The sequence below is a fragment of the Anarrhichthys ocellatus genome, unplaced genomic scaffold (genome assembly GCF_004355925.1).
Source record: "Anarrhichthys ocellatus isolate YVR2014 unplaced genomic scaffold, GSC_Weel_1.0 scaffold4, whole genome shotgun sequence".
Classification (NCBI taxonomy): domain Eukaryota; kingdom Metazoa; phylum Chordata; class Actinopteri; order Perciformes; family Anarhichadidae; genus Anarrhichthys; species Anarrhichthys ocellatus.
In genome coordinates this window covers 5,159,712-5,183,563 of record NW_022280034.1, presented here as the reverse complement: position 1 = coordinate 5,183,563, position 23,852 = coordinate 5,159,712, and the positions used below count along the sequence as shown (strand labels likewise).

At 42.6% G+C, this 23,852-nt stretch overlaps 3 protein-coding genes across 6 annotated transcripts in view; 1 reads left to right on the top strand and 2 right to left on the bottom strand.

Annotated features, from left to right (window-relative positions):
* Positions 1-46: 46 nt before the first annotated feature.
* cox7a2l (cytochrome c oxidase subunit 7A2 like) lies at positions 47-2,548 on the bottom strand. The gene is made up of 3 exons (XM_031844111.1): positions 2,390-2,548; positions 905-1,039; positions 47-382 (listed from the first exon to the last, which is right to left on the bottom strand). The coding sequence occupies exons 1-3, from the start codon at positions 2,459-2,461 to the stop codon at positions 242-244; spliced, it is 348 nt and encodes a 115-aa protein (XP_031699971.1). The 5' UTR covers positions 2,462-2,548; the 3' UTR covers positions 47-241.
* Positions 2,549-5,005: 2,457 nt separating this feature from the next.
* Positions 5,006-9,504, bottom strand: kcng3 (potassium voltage-gated channel, subfamily G, member 3). Its single transcript, XM_031843711.1, has 2 exons — positions 8,714-9,504; positions 5,006-7,199 (listed from the first exon to the last, which is right to left on the bottom strand). The coding sequence occupies exons 1-2, from the start codon at positions 9,337-9,339 to the stop codon at positions 6,554-6,556; spliced, it is 1,272 nt and encodes a 423-aa protein (XP_031699571.1). The 5' UTR covers positions 9,340-9,504; the 3' UTR covers positions 5,006-6,553.
* A 536-nt stretch (positions 9,505-10,040) lies between these two features.
* The window catches only part of mta3 (metastasis associated 1 family, member 3), a 23,330-nt gene continuing 9,518 nt past the window's right edge, over positions 10,041-23,852 (top strand). For 2 of the 4 annotated variants that reach the window (XM_031843501.1, XM_031843502.1), the window contains exons 1-14: positions 10,041-10,346; positions 12,444-12,511; positions 13,571-13,664; positions 16,818-16,944; positions 17,147-17,210; positions 18,031-18,148; positions 18,356-18,458; positions 19,362-19,461; positions 19,590-19,778; positions 20,543-20,617; positions 20,912-20,970; positions 21,120-21,238; positions 21,875-22,032; positions 23,490-23,712. In XM_031843501.1, coding sequence (XP_031699361.1) covers positions 10,319-10,346; positions 12,444-12,511; positions 13,571-13,664; positions 16,818-16,944; positions 17,147-17,210; positions 18,031-18,148; positions 18,356-18,458; positions 19,362-19,461; positions 19,590-19,778; positions 20,543-20,617; positions 20,912-20,970; positions 21,120-21,238; positions 21,875-22,032; positions 23,490-23,712 — 1,525 coding nt within the window. In that variant the 5' untranslated portion in view covers positions 10,041-10,318. The remainder of the gene's footprint in view (positions 10,347-12,443; positions 12,512-13,570; positions 13,665-16,817; positions 16,945-17,146; positions 17,211-18,030; positions 18,149-18,355; positions 18,459-19,361; positions 19,462-19,589; positions 19,779-20,542; positions 20,618-20,911; positions 20,971-21,119; positions 21,239-21,874; positions 22,033-23,489; positions 23,713-23,852) is intronic. The other 2 variants (XR_004212655.1, XM_031843503.1) reach the window with 1 other exon arrangement.

The following is a 23,852-nucleotide window of genomic DNA, read 5'->3' as shown; positions in this document are numbered from 1 at the left end:
TTCACTGACATAATGTTGAAGACAAATAAGGAAAAATAAGCCTGTATTACCTTTGTTTCCCCATAGAATTTATTAACTTAGACATTTGATTTACAGAGAAGACAGACGTTATTGTTGTCATTGAGTGTTCCCTAACTAATTTCCCTAACAGCCATTTGAGTCCCGAGAGGTGGCATGGCGAGGGCAGATGGAGGCTGGGAATGTTGGGTCAATTCCAGAAAGTTCGTGGGTTTTGCGTTGGTCACTTTTTGTTGGGCTGGGCTGCAAAGTAAAGAGCCACCAGACAGTAGAGAGCGCCCCCTACAGTGAGAGCCATGGTGGTGCGGTACAGGAGCCTGTCGGGGACACCGCGCTTTAGATGAATGGGGATACCGTCTGACGTCTGGGAGGAGACGAAACGGGAGGCAAGGGAGAGTTGGAGCAGGAGAAATAAAGGACAATATGAAATAATACAATAATGAAGATGTGATGAACAGTATCCTCGGCAATTTTCTGTTTCATATAGGCCTAAACATTTTGTATTTGGGTCAGAGCACCATTTTCCTTTAACTATTTATCTCTTTTTCCTTTGCTTCATAACACACTAGCTTAAATATCGTCTGTGTGACGTATGCTTTTTCTCCACAGACATTTTCATAGTGAAAAGGATGATTGCATCAGTACTGTGATTTCCATGTCCTGTCTCATGTTCCTCTCCTGTGATGAATACTGAAGGAAGGCGCCATTAAGAACAGAGTGAAATAAACACCAGCCACCGCCTGAAGCTAAAAAAAAAAAAACCTCCAAGGCTTTGACTGATGAAGTGTGACCACTTTAGCTGCTCATGAACCTTCACTCTGAGGACGTGTTGGTCAGAGTTCTATTTCAGTCTGTAATGTTGGATATGCATAAGTGTGGATGTTACCTGGAATAGCCTCTGGAGGTCCGGAACCCTGTTTGTTCCCAAGTACTCCACCGTGGACCCCGCCTCTGACACCAGCTTGGTGGGTGTGGCAAACACCATGGTGGGGGACTCTGCCGGCACACTTGGCCTAAGCCCCTAAACCACAAAAAAAACACAATAACGCATCTATTCAACGTCATTAGCACACGTGTGAAAAGCACCTTTTTTTGTAATTTTTAAGCAGATTTATGGGCATTTATCCGCAGCTGGCATTAGGAAATAATTAGATCCTTGGAAAGTGGAAGCCAAACTGAATCTAAAAATGTATTTGTGTTCAGACTTTGTTGAGGTTTAGGATTATTTGACAGTAATAAATCACATAAAAGACCCATACAAGTCAAAGGGAATTCATGCAAGTATAAAAAAGTCCATAAAGCTCAATGCTGCTGCCTAAACTTAACAACAATACAACACTTTATTCTAATCGTTACATGCATACATGGAATTTTCCCTCTTAATTTAACCTATTTTAAGCATTTAGGGGCTGTAGGCTTTACATCAGTAAACGATAAAGCAATATTCTTTTGGCCTTTTTACACACTTCATCGGCCGTGATCATTTTCCACCAAGAAATCTTAAAATTCTAGATGGTTCGATCAGTACCGAAGCTGTATGAGTCACGAGAAATCATCCTTTACGTCATTTGGAGGAAGCTTCTCACCCACCTTGGGTTTGAAAATGACCGGGAGACCCAATTGTCTTGTAAGAGTGTGTGTAGGCAGACAGGGAACAGCGGGGAAATTAAATTTGACATATGAAAATGCAGAGAGGCACTGAAAGGTCGGTTTTAAGAGAAAGCTTATACGTAAAAGTGTTCACAGCAGGAGATCATCTCTAAGCATTAAACCACCTTTGAGTCGTTGTTGCATCTCATGGGGAATGTGCTGTGTTGTGCAAGATGCCAAAGCGATAATAAGTCAAATGGAAAGGAGATTGAAAAAAATAATTCTGCACTTTAGTTCCATTCTAATGACAATATTTATGTCACAGGCTCTTTTTTTCTTCTAACCAAAACAACTTAAATGTTGGAGAATGTGACTTTCAAACTGTGACACAGGAGAGCTTGAATGCAGCTTAATTCACAACCACAGAAGAACAAGGAGGCTGTGTAAAGAACAGAGAAGTGATAATAAAGGTCACATCTGGCAAATGCTTTGAGCGGCCATTCAAATTGGCTGTAAAGGCCGGATCCACATAACCTTTCAAAATAAAGGTTCTGCAATAAGGTATGAAAATAAAATAAAAGGATTGACATTTTCTGAAAATGGCACTGCGTCTTAATAGTTTGTTTTACAACGTACAGGTGTCTTAACACATAACACCCTCTTAATTAAATTTCAGATAACGTTAAGAGCTAACTGCCGTGTAATAAGACAGGAAGTATGAAGGTCATCCTCGACGGTTACCGACTCGGTCTCTCACTAATACGCTGCTTCTCTGTCTCACCTGAGGGTTGTAGGCGGCCGCGGGAGCAGACCCCGTCAGTTTCTGGGTAACACCGCTGAATTTGTAGTACATTTTCCTGCTGAAGGACGGGAAAAAGTTTTCGTCCACAACACAAATCACACGGTAAAAAGGTCTTCCTGTTGCGACCGTCGAGGGAAAGTGACGACACAGTCAGCTGGCTCGATGCTGCCTGTTTAAAATTCAAGGGGCGCGCTGGAGGCGATACACTAAAAATACTCCTATATAAACCACATTTAACTAAGTACTTTTACTAAACTACTGTACTTAACAACACGTTGGTGTTACGCTATATAAGTGGAAAATATTCTAATACATACATATTGTACTACTACTCCAGTATATTTATTTGACAGCTTCACTTACTAAAGTGAATTACTTCACACAGTGATAATTGATACACATTTTAATAAGTTAATACATTGCTACCCTGCAGTAGCCTGTATTCTATCAAGTATTTACAATTGGCCCTAACGTTACCAGCTCAAGCATTAAAGTGATGTATTAATGCATAATGATTATAATACAGTAGGTTAATACAATATATTTGATTATTAAATGGGCCATTCTGCATAGGGGGAAGCCTTCTTTTCAGTATATTTTGATGCTAATTGCCTCCCTATGTTATACTCTGAATGCAGGACTTTTACTTGTAACAGGGATGTTTACACTTTAGTATGGCTGCTGCTTTTACTTTTGAGTACTTCTTCCACCACTGCTATACTTTCTGCAGTGATGATTCAGAAGCTGTGATTTATGTGTATTGGCATTGTGAATCTGTCATAAGAAATAGTTACATTTTGAGGATGTAGGTTTGGGTTTCAGAAGTGGGGGGATGCATTGAAATCATGGGTTTTTCAACCCAAAACAAGTGTTGTTAGTGGACTTATATATAGTAGGTCTCTATCAAATCAAGTCATACTTGTTATTAACGAGTATGACTTGATTTGATAGAGACCTACTACTTAATGTAGATAGATAATGACAGATAATGATCAAGTGATTATGGAGCACCGTATTGTCTTTGATTTTAGAAAAACTCTTGTATCTTTTTCGGAGAATATTATAATCACACATTGTCAGGTGTAAATTAGGGTTTGATTCAAGGGTCATTCCTAAGAAAACAAATGCAGTGGAAATAGCATCCTCTCAGGCTGCATGTAGCCTCAAAAATCTCCATCAATCAGGAGATAAGAGCAGCCATGATAAAAAACAAAAAAAGCATTTTGGAAAGCCCCACCATCTCTTTAATTGGAACTTACACCCTTGATGAATGCATTGTAGCTAAAAAAAACTTAATTCTAAAAACAAGATATTTGGTTTTAAGTATTTATTACAGTAAAACAAATGCATTTTTGTCTTGCAGAAAAGTGAGACTATCAGACCATCTGCATAAATCAAAACATTTCACATTATATTAAAGATTATATTAAATTAATCTATACAATTATGCTCTTTCTCATTCTCATGACAGCCATGAAAACACATTGTGTTGCAGCCATCTTTGTCCACATGAGATATTTTTTCTGTCTCTCTCCCCTCAGGCTAAGTTCACTTGTATTCACTGCATGTTCTGTTATGTAAAGAGCTTTTTAAGAAAAGATTTTTCAAATGTAAGTTCAGAACGCCCTCGGAGACTGAATGAACGTCAGCTCACCTCTTTTGTTCAGACTGAAATATCTCAAAAACTATTGGATAGATTGCCATGACATTAAGTACAAATATTCATGATCCCCAGATGATAAATCCTACTGATTTGGTGATCCCCTGACTTTTCCTCTAGCGCACTATTAGGTTGAAATTTTTGCTTTTTTTGGTAAAATGTTTCAACAACTATTAGGTGGATTTATATTACATTAGGTACAGTTATTCCTGTTCCCCAAAGGATGAGGGGATTTGGAGCGACGTGTTAGACAGGTCACTCCATAACAATCATCAAAACACCAACTGAGGGACTTGGAGTAAAGGAGCGCTGAAGCTTTTCTGATAGGTTATGGTGGAGAAACACCTTATTATAACACACTTAATGTTCCCTTTAATTTGTCACCCACGGTTCAATTTTTATTTACATCAGGTGCATATAGCTAGCTTACTGAATGAGCTGTTGAGATAAGTGAAACACAAGCCTTTTGAGCGATGTCCAACATGCTTGGCAAGTGTGAACCCTAAGAACAGAGCGACAGCAGTTTGTGATTAAGCCAATGTACCCTTACAACAATACTTTGTGAACTAGACCGCGGCACAATCCCCCCCCCCCCCCCCCCCCGTGTAAATCTGATGAGCGCACTGAATGTCCTCGCCAACGGGCTCAGGTGTTCCTCACATTGAATGTTATGTTCCACTGCCTGCAGGAGGCCAGAGGTGTAGTATGTCATCACATCAAGACTTTTGAATTATCAAGCTCCATCTGCCAAAAATGCCTTATTCATGAATCACCTCTCTGGGCCAGACTGTGTGGCATTATAGCTCAGTTAATTAAGAAGGTTATTTGAGGAAATGAATAAGTGGAAGCAGATGATGGAGTCTGATAACACTTATATTTTACCATTTTTATGATACAGTTTGATTAGAAATAAGCAATTACACATTCAAAGACAATTTTCTCTGAGACATTTTATTGTAAAAGCTCATACATGAATAACATTAATCACAAGTTTGTAGTCTACTGATGAAAAAGTTTTGACTGATGGTTTCAATCAGGCCCAGCCAAAATTCACTGCGCTATAAGCTATGCCACATACGTTGGAAAACTGTGCTGTAGGGCAAGGTGGTAAAATACTGATTATCGCTCATTTTTGTGACTACTTAAAAAGCACACTGATAACACAACAAGAACAACAGTGAAATATGTTCTGTGTACAATAAACACTGAACTCATACAAGGCTGCAAAGTTTACAAAAGAGGAGCGTGAGAGCTTGTGTGTGTGCATGTGTGTGTGTTTAAAAAGAGGATGGTTGATGGCAACAGGAGAGGAGATGCAGAGAAAGACTGTTGTGTGGGAGAGGTGTTGACTTGTTTGTTTGGATCATGTGTCTAACGAATCACATCATCTTGGCAAACCACGAGCAGTGGAAACATGTCTGAATCATCAATGTCAGAACCATCATGTTCATTTTTTTTTCCGCTCTTGTTCTTTTTCTCTTCTACATTTTGTAATTCAACAAATCCTGTGATGTTATTTTCCCAACAATTGCAAAAGCAAAAACGCAAGCCAGGAGTCGTGTGCGTGGATGTGGCCTATTTTTGTGCACACAACAAAATCAACCACTATTATGATTGACATGTTGGAGAATGGAGGTTGCCTTGGAGACACAGTAATATTAAATGCCTTACACTCACTCGCAAATGGAGACGCAACACACTCACCGTCTATTCATTCTTTGTGCTCGCGGTTGCTCCACATTCTGTTGTCTCTTTGTCATTTTTGTCCCAGGAATCTTTTATCCACCATTTCACGCTCCATCTGCGCTGTCATATCTGTCAGACCTTTGTTTGTCTGTCACCTTCTAGTCTTTGCTCCTGACATGTCTCTATATTTCATTATCCCTGGCTTAAGCCCCTCCTACACACAAAGCCCTCTGTGTAGCACCTCTGCATCCCCATTTCACACTCACTTGTTCACTATCTGTCTATATTTCACATGGTTTAACAGAATGCATCCAGGTCACACATCAATCTTGTGTAACTTGTACCATCTGGATGCAAAGCTTAGACAAAAGTGATGTCCAGACAAACAAACACACAGACACACACACACAGCGCTGGATGCAGCATACAAAAAAGCAGCAGTCTCTGCCAATGTTGTAGCCATGGGAATACAGTGTCAACAGCAGCCGCTGTCAAAACTAAATTGACTGTGCCTGTGTGTGTTTAATAAATCATTATTTAATCCTATTCTTCAGTCCAAGCGGTGTTGTTGGGGAGAAGACGGCGCAGAGCATGCTGGTCGAAGACAATGATTGGAGATCATCAACACAACAGGAAGGAACTAGACAGGCCAATTAAAATCAGGTGCAGCTCAGGCAGGAAACAGCGTCGGGCACAAAGTAGATCGATATTTGACAATGGGATCAACAGGTCCACTGGTTGGTTGAGTTTCTTTCTGATGTATGCAGGGCCACATGTGTTTTGGTATGAATGCATGCTCATTGCAGTAACTCCATTGCCAGGCTGCGTGTGCATCTGGCAGAGCGGAGTTTGAGTTCATGGTAGCACTGTACAAAACTGTGGTAGATGAATGTGATGGGCAGTGCCAAGAGAACAATGCCGCTCACGACGCACATTCCCCCAAGCACCCGTCCCCCAATTGTCACGGGGTACACGTCCCCGTACCCCACCGTCGTCATTGAAATGATGACCCACCAGGCGGCTGCTGGGATGCTGGCGTAATCCGGGTTCTGCGCTTCCAAGTTCAGCCCGTGCTCCAGCAGCTGGGCCAGAGCGCTGTATATTGCCATCGCGACGAAGACAAACACCATCAGCATGACCATCTCCCGGTAGCAGCGCGTGAGCGTGAGCCCCAGTGTCTGCAGGCCCAAGAAGTGTCTGGCCAGCTTCATGAGCCAGAACACGCGCATCATCCTCAGCACCCGCAGTATCACCCCAGCAACCCCGAGCCCGGCACCTGGCATCCCTGCCCGGGCCAGCGCCATGGTGACATAGTAAGGGGTGATGGCAATCACATCGATGATGTTCAGCGGCCGCCGGATGAAGTCCCACTTGCTTCTGGCAACCAGAAAGCGCAAAGTGCACTCTGCTGTAAACCAGCCAATACACACGGCTTCCACTATCCTGCGGAGAGAAGATGAGAAAAATGAGCCAAACTGACCTGGGTCGTTTACTGAACTGTAAACAGGAAATGGGAGAGCAGCAACAGAGAGATATGGATGATATGACACTGTTTGGAAATCAGTTAATATGAGGAAGAAGGAAGCGAATCAGGGACGAATACAAGACAGCTGACGCAATTCAGGGTTGACACAAGTAAACAAAGAGAGGAGGATAAAAATGGAAGATTGCAGAGAAACAGCACAGAGGGAGGGATGCAATGCCCTCAAAGAGAGACTGTGTGACACAAGCAGGCACACAATTACCCCATTGATTAGCAGAGCAGAGGCAATCAAACCAAATTAAAGTGAGGTGGTGCTTGTATTTGAGATAGAAGCAGTCAGGCCAATGAAATAGCACAGAGCCTAAGGATAACTACATCGGCACAATTAGACAAAATCAAATGATAGCGCCACTGAGTTAATTGCATCATCTACTGGCATGAAACTAAATCATTTTGACCCTGACAATAAAGTACACTTTTAGTGATTACCTAACCACGGTGACCGATCCAAAACTATGTCCTGCCTGAGTGAACATAACCCAGCCTTATATAGAGAAAGGCTGCCTCGGGCGTACTGAAGAGGACAAGCTGTGCAAAAATAATGATGAAAGAGAGGTGCACTTTTCACTTTGCATCCATGAAGTGAAGCCAAAATAACTGCCCAGAAGCTTAACTAAAACAGAAGGTGATTCCTGAAAGTGGATTAATTCCGTTTTGTTTGCTTACCCTAATATATAATCCCTCAGTACACTTTCTACTTTCAACTCATTACCCACTGGAATATGATGTAGCCTATCTGTCATTCATCTGATGTTTGTCCTCCATGTGTACCGTGCAGTGTACACTTACCAAGCCAATAAAGATATTCAAATTAATTGTGAAGAGGAGGGGAATAAGACAATAAAGTGTCCTGTGTAATAAATTACAATACACTTTTTATAGATAATATGGATTGTTTGTTGATTGGCTTCCCTGTGAGCTGACATGTGAGGCTCCTAATGTTAAATGTGGTGCCTGAAACTTGTCATTGTGCTGTATTGACCTACGAGGTATCAATTTATTACACAGGAAGTGCCTGATTGTTTTCTCTCATGGTTTAAATATAATATATTCTTACTCTTAAATTGTATAACATCATAGGACTCAAAGAGCAATGCATCCATGCTTCTGGGTAATAATGGCTAGTGCGCAATGAGTTTGACCGCTGCGTTGAACGCTTGCGGGCTCTTATAATCTCAAGTGTGAGACTGTAAATGTGTTTATCTATTTATTTACAGAGACTTTATCGTAACAGAAACACATCATTTTTATATTCTAGCCTGTTGAGCTCATGGCATGAAGTCACCATTGACTTTTACGCACCAGGTTTTTGAGCACAGCCTGATACATATTACGCCTAAGCATTTCGCCGTATCCTCATGAGGGGCCCCCCTTTTATTCCTCTAAACTTAACTGACCCCTGACTTTTGCCTACCTTTGCTCCTCCACAATATTTCTCTTGGCTGTATCCCAGTCCGGCAGGGTGCTCGCACACATCATTATCATTGAAATGAGCACAAATATTACAGAAATTAAGGCCAAGAGCTGAGCCAAAAGCGAAGAATTGGGCTCCTCGAATGTCTTGCGCATCTTCTCTAGCCATTTTGCGCGACCGGTGAGCGCAATCCGTTGCACCGGCTCGCCAGAGCTCTGGGACTCATCCCCCGACACTCCGACGTCCATCTCGGACAGAGTGTCCAGTCCGATCTCGGACATCCTGTCGTCCAGGCGTTTCTGGCAGCAGGAGTCCAAGTGCGCGCTCTCCAGTCCCCAGTAGAGCATCTCTGTGTAGAAGGACAGCTCACACACTCCGGGCACAAAGCGGAGTTTACCGGAGCGCACGTACAGCATGATGAACACAAAAGCCTGCGCGTGGCGGTCAAAGAAAAACTCATTCAGGTCCTTGTCGTAGTCATCGCACAGTTCAAGAACCTCTTTCTCCGTTGCGCAAGCATGCAGACGGCTGACGCGCCGGAGAGGGAAATCCCTAATCACCTCACGGGTGAAGGCGTAACGGGTTCCCCCTACGTTGAGTACGCAGATGCTCTTCCCGAACTTCATCTTGCCAATCTGTGACCTAACTAAAACTCATCTTCGCAGTCTACGGTCCCTTCCATCACAAGAGTTTGGACACTTGGAGACCACCGTCTCCCCCTGTCCCCCGGGGCGTGGTTCGTGGAGCTGGTGAAAACTACCCTCTGTCCCTCACTCCTCTTCTCTCTCTGTAGCCTGTGGAAGAGTCTCTCCTCCACAGCCAGGGCGAGCCACATCATGAATGATGTCACATGCGCGCGCGCACGTACGCACGCACTAAACGAGAAAAAAACTCGTGCAGAAAAACAGAGCGTAATTTCATACACATTTGTCTCCAAAGTCGAGGCTGTCGACATAAAATAGAACAAATAATTGCATGGGTGAGATTCTTAAAGATTATTCCCATTAGCCTGCCATATTCAACACCTTCAAAAACATGAACAAAATCCTTCTTTTAAGTCTTTAAGGGCTTTAAGGGTTTTGTACATTCTAATTAGATTTTGACTTGACGTGTTTTTTAATTTTATTATTTACTTTATTAGCACTGTTGGAAGGAGCCCGATAACCAACATTTGTTTTCATCACGACTGCTTCACTGTATTTTGCACATGACAATAAAGAACACGAAATATTATGATAAGTTGCTAAGAACATAATGACTTCTCCCAGTGTGTCAACAGTGTGTGTCATGGTGTGTGTCTGTGTATGTGGGTGCGCGTGCGCGGCCCTCTCCTCAACGTCACCAGTCAGTGGTTTTTCGGGTTGATCGGACTTCTTTTGGCTGCCGTGAGTTCACTGTATTGTAAAGGGTACTGTGAATCCTAGAGGAGGAGGGGAGGGGGGGTCGATTTGCCAAAAAATCTCCCGCTTGGGTACACATCCGGAGTCTCGACGATCATAATTCATCGCACCTTTTACCTTTTAAGGGACCGAGTTTTATTGTTTTTATTAATTTATTCTATTTCTCTTAGTTTATGGTTTACGTTAACACTCCGGGAGGGCAGAAATGGCGGCCAACATGTACCGGGTCGGAGGTATGTATGTCAATGTGGATCTTTTTATCAAACTGAAATCCTTCCAGTTTTCGCATCCCCTGGGGATTATGTCACGCAATTGTAGTTTGTTTGCGTCTAAATAGTGAGATGCGGCTGTGCGACACGCACACAGATGCATTAAGTTGCACCAGGAAGGTGATAATTTCTAAATATTTGGGATTCAAAATGGGTCAGGCCTCGCGTCTGTCGTGGCCACAGCAGCTAGCCGCCAGCTTGCTAAATGGCTAGCTCACAATGTAAACACATTTCAATTGTCGGCACCTTTTGTTCTTTGGTTTTTGGACGTATAGACCGGGGACACGGGTAACGGACACGTCGCGAGACTTCTCGACTAGACATGTGTTTAAAACGGGTTAAAATGTTACCACGGGCAGTCTCAAGCTGCCTTTGTATTGCCTCTTCTGGCATGCAGCCATTAGTGCGAGTCCTTATTTAGCTAACGTTAGCACCAGTAATGGCTCCACTGATTAGCATTGTTGCGGCTCGTTTTTTTACATGATGAGGAATGCATCTAACACTCGTTGGTAACATTAGACATCGGCCCACTGTCCACCTATATTCACAACAAGCACCGCTATTTAGCGAAATGACTTCACCTGCTAAGCTAGCTGGTTAGCAGTGTGCTGGAATTCAGCATCAAATTATTGTCTCGATTCATGGCGTCGTTGCGTCGGGTTTGATTTAATCTTACATCTTTTTATTCACACGTACTTCCAGTCTACAGCCACATTGTGATGAAGCTTTAATGTAGCGCTTGACATGTCGCATAAACACTGAGCATCTCTGCACAGGTGATACGTTTCTCAATAGTTTAACATCAGTGTCGCTACTGTATCAGTTTGTTGACCATATGGTCACCTTAGCTGCAGTTCTCCTGCTGCCTTCAAGTGCTATTTGGAAACTGCAACTCCTAGAACTTACACATTGTTGGTGCTTTGGTGTTTGTGTCTTTCATGAAATAATAACAGATCTGTTTTTAAAATATGTCTTTTGTAAATGTGGTTTCTTCATACATATAGCTTAGTCCTACTAAGTGCAACTCAATAAAGGGAAGAATGTATGTCAGGGCTGCAATTTATTATCCCCTCTGGGGATGATTACATTTTGAATCCAGAGTTTGACAAAGTATTTATATGCACTTACTAAATGTCAAACCTTGACAAGTCTGAAATATTTACCGCTTGACTGACGTGTATTTTCCTTGTGCGTAGAAATTACAATATTTCAGACAGCACTTGAAGGCAGCATTTGCCATGGACTGAACTTTTCCAAAGTTACTGTATATCCTACTCAGGTAGAGCTGAATAGGATAACTCATGTCTATGCTGATTTTGTCGATGAGCAGTGGGAATTCATTATTTAAGACTTAAATATATCCTCGTCCTCAACGTATTTATCTTACAAAATCATAACTGTGGTGACTCTCTGTCCGGACGTGAAGACCTTGCAGTGTACATGTATTTGCGTTTGCCTTGACCCGTTTAACTTGGAATCTATATTCTTTGTGGTGCATGCTCATAACAAATACCCAGTTTATTAATGGTCATCACGTCTGTTTTCTAACCTCTTCCTCTTGATATAACAGTGAACTGTTAGTTGCTCAATGGTGTACTGGAAATAGGAAAACACTGCAGTGTGTCACACAGCCAGTTTCCTGTTCCTCGGCTTACATTATAGTCAGCTGGGAATTGGGGTAGTGGTTGCAATACACATGTGTAGATGGACGCTCACTCCCTGGCGACTTTATTATTACACCTATACAATTTAATGCAATTCAATGCAACAGATCTGCCACAAATTCTACATTTAATAGGACGATAATGTTGAGGTTTAACACTGTCAGAGAGGCATTAATTCACGTGTTTCTAATATTCTTCCGCCCTCATGTATGTTAAACGAATACCTCGTGGACAGTGTCAATCAAAACTGAATATTTTTATCTTTCAAAACGTGATCTGTTATAAGTGCATTTGACTTTACAGGTGTACCTAATGAAGTGGCCGCTGAGTGTATTATCTCCGCAGAGGATAATCCATCGTCACAATGATCTCATGCATCGTGTGTTTTCTGTTGCAGATTATGTATTCTTTGAGAACTCGTCCAGTAACCCTTACCTGATCCGGCGGATAGAAGAACTCAACAAGGTACGGAAGTATTTGTGTGTCAATTTTGTGTGTGTTTAGTTTTTTATGTTGTTTTATGCCTGAGGGTGAATAGCTAGGATTCCTTGCTGTTTCTATCCCTACCCCCCACTTTGCAAGGTGTGTTTGGGAGCATTATGGGACTCCCTAGTTTGTAATATGATGGAGCCTGACCGGTGTGTCCCCGTCTCCTAACTGCAGTTTGACATCACAGGACGCACCTACGAGAGTGTAATAAGGGGAGATTATTGTGAACATTTCAGCTCAGCTTTAGACTAAATATTGACTCGCACCAGCTTCTAAAAGCAACATGGTCTGATGGGTTTATTTCTGCCAATGTTTAATCAAATTTGATTAAATTATGTGTCACATATGTTAACAACAGAACCAAAGCTAACTTTTGTTTAAATACTACACGAGCATCTTGAACAAGCGAGTCAGAAAAGCTTTTCCTGCATTTGCATGAAGAAACTCAGATAAATGCAATTATCAGACTGTGTGGGCGGGAAGATATCCGTATGAAACTTATTGAGGCTCTGTATTACAATATAAAGACAGGAGACAGTGCTGTTATCATAAGTGATAAATAGGGGTGGACAAAATAACAGGATCACCCTGCAGCATGATGCAATGTAACACAGCGGTCCTGCAACAGATACTGCCTGTGTGGAGCTTATAATGTTCTTTTCCTTTGTTGAGGCTGAAAGAGAATGGTTGGTTCAACGTGATGAAGATTTTCTTGACCGTAGCCGATGTTTTTTATTTTGCAAGTTGGAAGCAGTTCTCTCAAACCTCATAGCCCCACATCCATTCACTTTCCATCAGTCACAGAATTTAATACCGGCTGAGTCTTTAAGCCCCGTCGGCCTAATTATCCGTTGAGACGATCAATCAATCATCTTTTAAAAAGCGCTGTTGCCGCCCTGGTCAGCCTGTCACAACAGCAGAGCTTGATGAGCACACAAAGGAGCCGGGGCTCCTGGGAAATCAGAGGTTTGTGTATCGCGAGGTGTTGCCGACGCTTACAGTCAACCTTGATCCCTCGACCTCTCTCTGTTTCAGACGGCCAGCGGGAATGTGGAGGCCAAGGTGGTTTGTTTCTACAGAAGGAGAGACATCTCCCACAGCCTCATCCAGCTCGCAGACAAACATGCAAGTGAGTAGTAACTCCTGTCTCTCTCACACACACACACACACACCAAGACAACTATTTGTTCAGATGCCACATGGAAATTAAATTTGCTTTCAAGCAATTGATCGCTAAGCCCCGCCCCCTGCTGCCACTCCGTCAAGCTTTCAGAGCTTCCATGAAGCCCACACTGTCACTAACTGCACTCCCTGAATATATCTAACTGTTAAGCAAGGAATCTCGAGATCTCGAATCTCATCCGATTTACTTCACACTGGGCGCGTGCACTTGGACCCCAGAGGAGTGCTTTATCCAATTTGGTGCAATTTGGACAGGTTCATTATTAATAAACTTTGAATGAACAAGCACACAGATCTCTGTGCAGCCACAGGGGCAAAGCTTTAGGCCTCTGCAATAATGAGTCGAGCATGTCGTCCGCTGTGGGCAGACAGCGGCTCATTACCTGCAGATCCTGCGTTGCTTTACTTTTCACCCTTTATCTCACTGGGAATGTTGGTCTGTGCAGTGGTAGAAGAAGAAGAAAATACACTTCTTCAAAATCTGTATTTTAATATACTGTAGTTGATCAACAGATTTTTTTGGCAACAATGTGGATCATCAATTATTTCTTTTAAGTCATTTTCTGGTTTTAGCTTCACAGAAGTGCAAATCTTCTGTTTTCTATCACTGTAAATAGAATATCGTTGTTTAATCGACCAATTGAGAAAATAATCTGCAGATTAACGAAAGATAATTATTTGTTGCAGCTCTGCTCAAATGTACTCGGAACATTATTAAACAAACTGCAAATCTTTACATTTGAGAAGTGAGAATTGGTGAATTGTTGGCATCATTAGCTGAAAATGAATCTTTGAACCAGTCCGACTCTCAGGGAAAATGTCATTATGGTCTTTCTGCAAAAACATAAAGCATACAGTATGGAGGGACATATGCAGTCATAGCAGCACAGTGCCAATTCCACAACCTATTTGGAGTCAGTCCTCTACCAGCTGCTCAGTACAAGAGACAGAAACAACAATAGGATTTAGTGCGGCCTGCCACCTACCACTGTAAAGAAATAAAATACACTTGATTCATGGATCAGCTCCGTTCAGGACGTAAACAGAAGCACAAGCGGTGAATCTGATTTACAGAAATACAGCTGAATGTGCAGTTTGTAGGAGGGAAACCTGAGATGAAAAAAATCTACAAGATACAAAAATATCAGCCTGTTGTTCTAAATGTTTGTTTCTAAATTTCGGAAGGGTGCAACAGAGCTGTTAGTGGAGTTATTCTGAAGCCCTGCTCTTTGTTTGGTCTATGATGCTGATTAATCATTGCAGCCAAAGATGAAAGAACAGCAGAGAGCCCAACACAAGTTCCACATTAGAGCTAACGGGCCCGTTTATTTTCAAATTAGACATTTTCCCAATCTACCCTCATCGGTATGAAGCCAATCTAATAGTTTTGGTTTTATTTTCCAAGATTTAAGGTTTCTGCCCGTGAGATTGCTGCTGCCTTTCCAACACAGTAGTACTGAAACAAACGCATACAAAACTTTGATTTGAAAACATCTTTTTCCGTTCACAAGTGTCCATGTGTTGCTGTGATTTATTAGCACCCAGTCGCTAACCTCGGCGAGACAAGAGTTGCTGTAGTTGCCGTCCAGTGGTTTTCTAGTGAAAAGCTTTCAATCTGAAGCAGCAGCAGCAGAAAAAACACTTTGTGTTTGCATTAGCTGTGTCTTAATGAAGCCATTAAGCTCTAGTATCTAGAAGGAGAGCAGGTAAGAAAACAGCAAGTCTGCTATCTGTTGGATACAAGTGAGAACAGCAGCATAATGTAGGAAACAGAGAGACTGTGTTGCATTAGAATCTGAACATAGAGAGACTTTGAACCAATCGGAGACGGTGTTCAGTTGAGTGACGGGTCAGTATGCTTTCACTGAAGTGCTTGTCAGAGGGCTGTACAGACTGAAATCCCTTCTTTCACTATCTATTTTTGGAACTGGGGGATACTTTTTTGTGGCCAAACCGACGATTGGCCACATGTGCCATCGGTGTGTGTGTGTGTGTGTGTGTGTGAATAGGTTAATGTTGACATATAATGTAAAATGCTTTGCATGGTCAGAAGACTAGAAAAGTGCTATAAATATATATATATATATATATGCAAGTTAATTCACTTTTTCTTTTCCCGGAAGACATTCATTGTGTTATTCACATCTAATTGTACGTGTCAAAAATTTAAAAAGAGAGCTAGAGAGAGAGCGAGAGAGAAGTTGGCTCCTTTCTCACCTCTGCACAGCTGGCCAATCACAGCGCAAAGTGGGTGTGAATGTTGTTTTTCATAAACTACTAGGGCTGGGGAGGGTAGGTCCTCGGTTTTCAATTATTCATTTGTTTTTTAAACCCCTCCGGATTCCAAAGCGTTCACCGATGCAACCAATGCGGCCTCGGGCCAAAGGGCCGAGCGGAGGGCTCAGCTGATGAAGGCGGTATGTAATGCCTGGAGACTCCAAAACGCAGCTGTTTATGGGGAGAGAGCCCGCAAACAGAAAGTTATTCACCCATCAAACAGACACATCTGAAACAGCTCACTGGCAGCTTAACGCATGACATCGGGACAGTGGAGATGGGGAAATCTGGGGCTCTGTAGGATTTTCCAACTGGGCTGTGAAGCTGCACTAGTGCCAGCATTAGAGAGTGAAAACAACTGCTTTTTATAAAGCGGACTTAAAATGTGTGTCCGCTGCATGTGATTATGTGTCGACTCGACTGCAGCTAATCCAGTATTTATGAATGAGCACTGCATGCTTAACGTTGAATATCTCATAGTATTCCTGCGCATAATAGCTTGGCTGTCTTTAATGGATAGCAGCATTAGTTTGTGATTGCAAAGCCCCGGAGAGCCACGTTACCAGCCTATTGTATTACATCTGAAGACAGCACAGTTATGAAACATCATCAAGTGGTATTTTATGAAATCGCAGAGATAAATGGATTAATTTGGCTGAAACCATATGTGACTTTGATTATCTGTCACGAGCAAGCCACTGTCCTGTTATGTGTGTCGTGTGTCTTCAACCTGCCTCTGTGACACGCGGATATTCATTTTAAACATCTGTGTCTCTTCCGATGTCTTTTGTGGTGTAATTTTCTCTCGTGTGCCTTTCTGCAGAGGAGTTGGAAGAAGAGAAGGAGAGCCCGATAGAGACAGACCTCACAGACAAACAGAAACACCAGCTTCGCCACAGAGAGCTCTTCCTCTCCCGGCAGTATGAGAGTCTGCCTGCGACACACATCAGGTACTGTACAAAAACACCCACTCACACACACACACACACACTCACACCCCACGTCTCATCTGCAGGCAGTGCCCATGGATAGTCACTCATCCAGCCATGAACAGACAAATCAAGTGCTGCTCCCTTCCTGTGTGTGTTTTACAAAGTGCTTGTTCTCTCCCCCCCCCCCCCCTCTCTCTCTCTCTCTTTTTTTTCCTATTAGGGGGAAGTGCAGTGTCGCATTATTAAATGAGACTGAAGCCGTTCTTTCATACCTTGACAAAGAGGTGAGCCAGAGAAAACAACTTGATTTGTCACCTCTTACTGGTTTTTGCTTGTTGTGTCATAGCAGGTTGAGTCAATATATTTATTTTTTTTTCCCGTAAAAATTGAGCGAAAGTCAATGGCTGCAACTACCAAGAACTTTAATTGGTTTAGTCAGCTGATTCTTTTCTTGATTTATCGTTTAACTCCCAGGATGGTGTCGGATAACTTGTTTTGTCCAACCAACACCTCAAGACTAGAGAAGTCCCAATTAAGTATTTTTGATCTGAGTCCTTTACCGAATGCGATACTTATATTTCCCGAGGTAATACAGCTGCACACTTCAAATATAAAGTTTTCATTTTCGTCGTCTGTACATCTTTAGCGTGGATTATTTAAAGTCTGACCTACCGATTCAGAGTTTTGCAGATTAAGATTTTCTTTCTGACAACAATAACTGACAGAAAGGCTCCAGACTAACTTTCTTCAACTCCCCGAAAAATAGTTGCAACCGTCCGTCCTGAAGTTTGTGAAAACTGTCAAAGAATCTTAATGTTATTGTTTTACTTATTATTTCCATTAAAAACACACAATTCAAAGGATCAGGAAATAGATGTTTGTAACTTAACTCGTTTTGCATAGATTACAGTAAAGATTTACAGCTCAGATTTACAGGTTAGCTGCAGAATTTCTTCTTTCTTTCGTCCTTCATTTCCCACCACGGAATTTCCAAAATAATTAAATTTAAAGTCCAAATGTATAATACAAATGTTTGACATTAGAGCCAGTGTAAAAGCCTGTGCCTTTAACTGCAGAGACTGATTGTTTTGTCATTCTCTTCAGGACACGTTCTTCTACTCGCTGGTGTACGACCCCACACAGAAGACCCTGCTGGCCGACAAAGGAGAGATCAGAGTGGGGCCGCGCTTTCAGGCAGACGTACCTGAAATGCTACAAGAGGGTCAGTCAGAATGCGGGATTTATTCAGTCACACCAACAGGCTTATTTGTTTAGTGTGTGTGATTGGTCTCAAACGGTTGCAGCGGGAAGAAGTAGTTCTACCAGCAAAGTCTTGCAAATATTCAAATTATTATCCCGTTTCGTCACCTTCGGCCTGTGATCAAGCTGCCGTGCTGTCTGTCAGCTGTTGCCTCTGTGTATCCTGCAGGAGAGGCCGATGACAGGGACCAGTCCAAGCTGGAAGAGAAGCTGTGGTATCCAGAGTGTCCGCTCTCCAGCAAACAGATAGACCAATTTCTAGTGGTGGCACGGTAAGACCTTTCACCTCTGACCTCTCCACTGATAGGATGTTATGATTCCTCTACGGCTGCAACCACTGAAACTCACTTACAGACAGATGGAACAAAGAGTATTAGAACCTTGACTACAGAAAAGCATTACTTTCCTCTGTTCGTGGATGCTAAGCAAATACATTGCAAATGTAATAAATGCACAATGTTGTTACATGAGGGACACCTCCAAAGGGTTAGGAAAAATTATTTAAAAAAATTACATTCAAAATGATAATGTAAAGATTTGTGCTTCAAATCGGTGTCAAAACTTTAGTTTAACCATTTATTGTGTTTGAGTCGTGATTCGTGTTTGCACACCTTTTTTCTTTAGCAATTACTGGAAGCATGTTCAGAGCTGTGCCACCGAGTCTCTTCATTTATCGGTCAGCGCTTCTATTTCATATTCTATTTAATGAAGGCTGGGACACGGTCTCTGACCTCAAGGGAGCTGTGGGGTCGCACACAGAGGAACTGGAGTTTCGATGTACGAGGGTTACAGCCGACGCTCAAACGGATGGTCGCCAACAAATAGAACATTTTCATATAGAAAGCATTTGTTTATGGTCTTTTATTAAAGATCGTTTCAATAACTGTAGTATTGTATGACTCCATTCCCGCGGACGCCTCAGTGGAATGAATCGATCGTCCTCGTGTTCTATGATTGTGCGCCAGCTATTGAGCCTTTCGGCAAGTGCAAACCGGATTTCATTGTGCACGTGTTGTAGCCCACTCACATAATCAAACACGACACCGTGGCCTCTTTTTAGCCCCGTTGCTTCTGACGAGGATGTGTCACAGCGCAGCAGTGAACTGCCACATGAATCCCACTATGTCTTTCTCTTTATATTCTGCCAGTTTGTTAACGTGTGTGTCGTTTTTCAGGGCGGTTGGGACCTTTGCTCGAGCGTTGGACTGCAGCAGCTCAGTCCGACAGCCGAGCTTACACATGAGTGCAGCTGCAGCCTCACGAGATATCACACTGGTGAGTTGAACACACATACACACACACACACACACACACACACCGATAAATGCACACTCACTCTGCAGTACCTGGCTGTGACTTACATGATAAGTTGTAACCCTTTTTTCTTTGGGCCTTTGTTGCAGTTCCATGCGATGGACACGCTGCATCGTCATAATTACGACCTGTCCAGTGCGCTGAGTGTGCTGGTCCCAGCAGGCGGCCCCGTGCTCTGCAGGGACGAGATGGAGGAGTGGAGCGCCTCGGAAGCCGCCATGTTCGAGGAGGCACTAGAGAAATACGGAAAAGACTTCAACGACATCCGACAAGACTTTGTAAGTGTGTGTGTTTATAACTGTGCTCACACTGTTGGTGTAAAGTCATATCACTAATGAGAAACGGCAAACTGCCATAGTGACATTTGGTGCTCAGATGTGTTTTAATTCACATCAATGCTGTGTATTTATATGCTCGTGTACGGCTGCGCGTGATAACCGTAAGCACCCAAACGCGAGTGAAGTTTAAAGCAGACGTTGTGTTGAGCTGTGTTTTAGTGGAAAGTGTGGCTTCTTCAAATGTATGTACCGTATTGATGTACAGTGGAGGAGTTTGATGGAGTGTTTTTGGACGTTTCTAAGGACGTTTTCATACGTCCTTCCTCCTCAGTGAAAACTCGTCACAATGGGAATTCATTGCTTCATGAATTCAAGATGACCACAGTCACTGTTCTGTGAAAGAGATGTGACCAATTTCAACAGCCGCCCCTCAAGCCTACAGGGGCGACTGTTTCGATAGAACTTTCCTCCCCACCTGTACTGTACTATAGAGACAGGATATGGGTGTGTGTGTGGGGCACCAGGTGCTCATGAATACTTATTGAATGTGGGAATCACTGTGTGTGAACGTGTGTGTGTTTTGGTCTGGGGCTCAGAACCAAGAAAAGCCAGTAGCTTTCAGCGTCTCTGGTCACGACACTGCTCATGAATATTCATGAAGGCTGTTGCACCCAGATGGCAAGAACATGAGATATTAATATCATTAATTTTCTCTCTCTCTCTCTCTCTCTCTCCCCTCTTATTCATTATTTCCTCTCGTGAAGCTGCCATGGAAGTCTCTGACTAGTATCATAGAGTACTACTACATGTGGAAGACCACAGACAGATATGTGCAACAGGTGAGACAAAATCTCTATTTGCCAAATCAGTAGCATCTTTCATTAGACCACCAAGCGGTCACTTTAGATTAGAGAATCAGCAGAATATGTAACATGAACATAAACTTTTTATTGATTATGATTATCAGGAAATGGTGTGACTGCAAGCTGTCAAGAAAGGAAACGACACCTTTTGAAATGCATCGACACATTTGATAATAATCGTTGCCTATCAGGGTTAATTCTGAAGGGTGTCATACTGTCTGACAGGTTTTGTCATTGATGAATCAATCTTCTGTGTTTCTCTCTGAGCAGAAGAGACTCAAGGCAGCAGAGGCAGAGAGCAAACTGAAGCAGGTTTATATCCCCACATAGTAAGTCTTTTTATTCCACATTCATAGGAATCATTACTGTGAATGTGGCTTTTCATGCATAATTAATGTTTTTTGATTCAAAGCACTGCAGCGAGCAGCTGCACTCTCAGCCCGTTTCCTAAATCTCCTCCCGTTCTTCTCTGTGGCAGTAACAAGCCCAACCCCAACCAGATCTCTATGACCAATGGCAAGATGGCGACGGTGAATGGAGCGGGCCCCGGGGCCTACCATGCAGCAGGCGGGGGCCGAGCCTGCGAGAGCTGCTATAGTGAGTTTTGTCTGTGTGTTTGAGTATGAAGTTTAATCACACGGCCGGTGATCATGGGTCAATTAGCAATGTAAGGGAGACTAATGCTAATGTTGGGCAGCTAACGGATTATTTTTCACTGTGGAGCTCTTTTGCTGTGCTGCAAGGGCCAACATTTCTGTTTAGGTTTTTTTCTATAAATTGTCAGAAAATAATTTAAATGCCGATTACAGTTTCACAAGGTGGTGTCTTCAAATTGCCAAAATATTTAATTTACAGTGATATAACACAGAAAACACAGATATTTATGAAGCTGCAATTGCTCTGATAAATGCATTTAGCCATTGATCTTTTAATTAATCTTCTGTTAACTTCAATATAATCTATACTATAATAATAGTCAACTATATTTATTTTATCCTGCCTACCAATACATGTGTGCGGCCTGAGACTAGAGATGTTAAAGTCACTAAAGGTACTAATCTCAGCAGTCAATTGCAGGCACGAGTGTGACTTGGTCAGATGTATAGACATTGATAAAATCATTAAGGAGAGACTTGAGACCGTGGAAATAGAGATCAATATGCTGAGTGTCTTTGAACCAGTTATCTGCTGCGATGCTTCTAACCTCCACTAATGCATGTTGTGCATCGACAGGCATGCAGTCGGCCCAATGGTACTCATGGGGGCCACCAAACATGCAGTGCCGCCTTTGCGTTTCCTGCTGGATGTACTGGAAGAAGTACGGAGGCCTGAAGATGCCAAGCAGAGCAGAGGGCCCAGAGGAGAGGACCTCGCCTGTTCCAGCAACCAATGTAAGCTCAGTCAGAAGGCACGGATGTAAAACACATGGGGTGGCGTGGGGGGAGAGAAGGGGGGGCTCTGCAGTTCCTCAAGGCGTGTTTAACATCACCTCATCTCATGCTCATTTGCTTAAATCCCCAAATACTGTTTTAGAGCGTGGAACAAAATCCAGATGCACACAACTGCAGCTCTGTTAGGTTGTAACATCTGCAGTATACAAGTGACGTCAACATCAATTATTCAGTGAGCTCAAAACATCACTTACGGCATCTCACATATTCATACAATCACACAATTTCCACATTTATCGTGTGGATTTCTTTTACCGAGTGAGAAAAGTGACCAGTTAGGAGATTTAATTTCTATATGTCGACACTGGGATGCAAAATGTGTCCTGTATTTCATAGTGACTGGCATTTAAATGCTGCACAGCTGCCACACTGTAGTCAGGCTGATGTAAATATTATATTTTAAGGAAATTATACAAAAGAATGTTATTTTTTTGTTTCCTCTTTCAGCATTTCTTTTCTAAAGGTCCATTTTTGGTTGTTAGGAATCCATTTTGTTTAGGATGCAATGCAAAGACCCAAACTCCAACCCTGTTTCTGCACAGGTTTAATTAATAACATGCATGATGTTTTATTTTTTTTTATTAAAACATCTCTGCATGCATGCACAAACAGCAGAAACCCTGGATTGTCTCACATAAAAGGATTGCAGCAGCTTTATTTATTTAGACCTTAAAAAGGTCTATTGTCGCCCACTTTCGTTTAACAATGTGCTCTCTGCACTGCCGGTTATGTAATACGGTCTAATACAACAGCCCCGCAGTAAACCCACCTGCATGCAGGTTGTAATGTTCAGTTCTGCTTTTTAAGTGTTTTTAATAAGCTGCTGATTAGACTTTATGGTCATTTTGGAAGCTGTAGTAACCGTCATTGACATAAACAGGATAGACAAAGTATTACAATCACCTCTCTGTGTAACAGCAATACACAAAGCCTCCAAAGTGATTCTACAGTCGAGTCAACACCTCTTTAACATATGAACCTTTGTGAAGGTGGGATTTATTGGTTGATCTTAAAGCTAAAATGTTGGTATTTTGTGTCAACTTCTTTAGGTGCTGATACAATTTTAGCACCTTGTTATGTATTCCACCAAGTGGGTGTAACATTTTTTTTAGCCTTTAAAAATGGCCGCTTTCATGACAGGAGCACGCTTTCAAAATAAAATACATTGAGATGTGGAGGCTGGACGTGGGGCGAATATCTGGTCCTGAAAACTTAAAAAATTTCAAAATCTGATTGATTTCCAAATATAAAATATGTGACTAAATAAGCAACAATCAAAGTTAAGTCTGTCGGACTACATCGCTCATATTAAACCTTTATTAAACACCTAAACTGTTTTTTATTCATGAGTAAAACTGTATTCAGTGGCCTTTTTCCTGTCCCTCCTTCCCTCCCAGGAGCCTCGCTCACGGGGCCACGCTCCTCGCCAGTCCAACCACATGGTGCCGATGCGAAACAGCGGCAGCCCGAAGTCCTCCATGAAGACCAAGCAGGCTTTCCTGCTGCAGGCCACCCGCCTCACCAAGCTGGCCCGGCACATGTGCCGTGACATCATCAGGCTGCGCCGCGCTGCGCGCCGGCCCTTTGTCCCCATTAACTGTGGGTCCATAAAGGCAGAGTGTAAGAGCTCTTTCAATTCCTCCTAACTTCTGCCACATGGACACCCACACACACACAACCACACCTGCAGACATACAGAAACACACACACTCACTCACCACCCTCCCTCACCCTGACTGCCCCACCATCAACCCCCCCAA

Bases quoted from the DNA above. Each gene is read 5' to 3' on its own strand.
- cox7a2l (XM_031844111.1), bottom strand. From the start codon at position 2,461: ATGTACTACAAATTCAGCGGTGTTACCCAGAAACTGACGGGGTCTGCT. The intron at 1,040-2,389 runs GTGAGACAGAGA...TTTGTGGTTTAG, and splicing joins CGGCCGCCTACAACCCTCAG to GGGCTTAGGCCAAGTGTGCC. The intron at 383-904 runs GTAACATCCACA...GTCTCCTCCCAG, and splicing joins ACCTCCAGAGGCTATTCCAG to ACGTCAGACGGTATCCCCAT.
- kcng3 (XM_031843711.1), bottom strand. From the start codon at position 9,339: ATGAAGTTCGGGAAGAGCATCTGCGTACTCAACGTAGGGGGAACCCGT. The intron at 7,200-8,713 runs GTAGGCAAAAGT...TTCTCTCCGCAG, and splicing joins AATATTGTGGAGGAGCAAAG to GATAGTGGAAGCCGTGTGTA.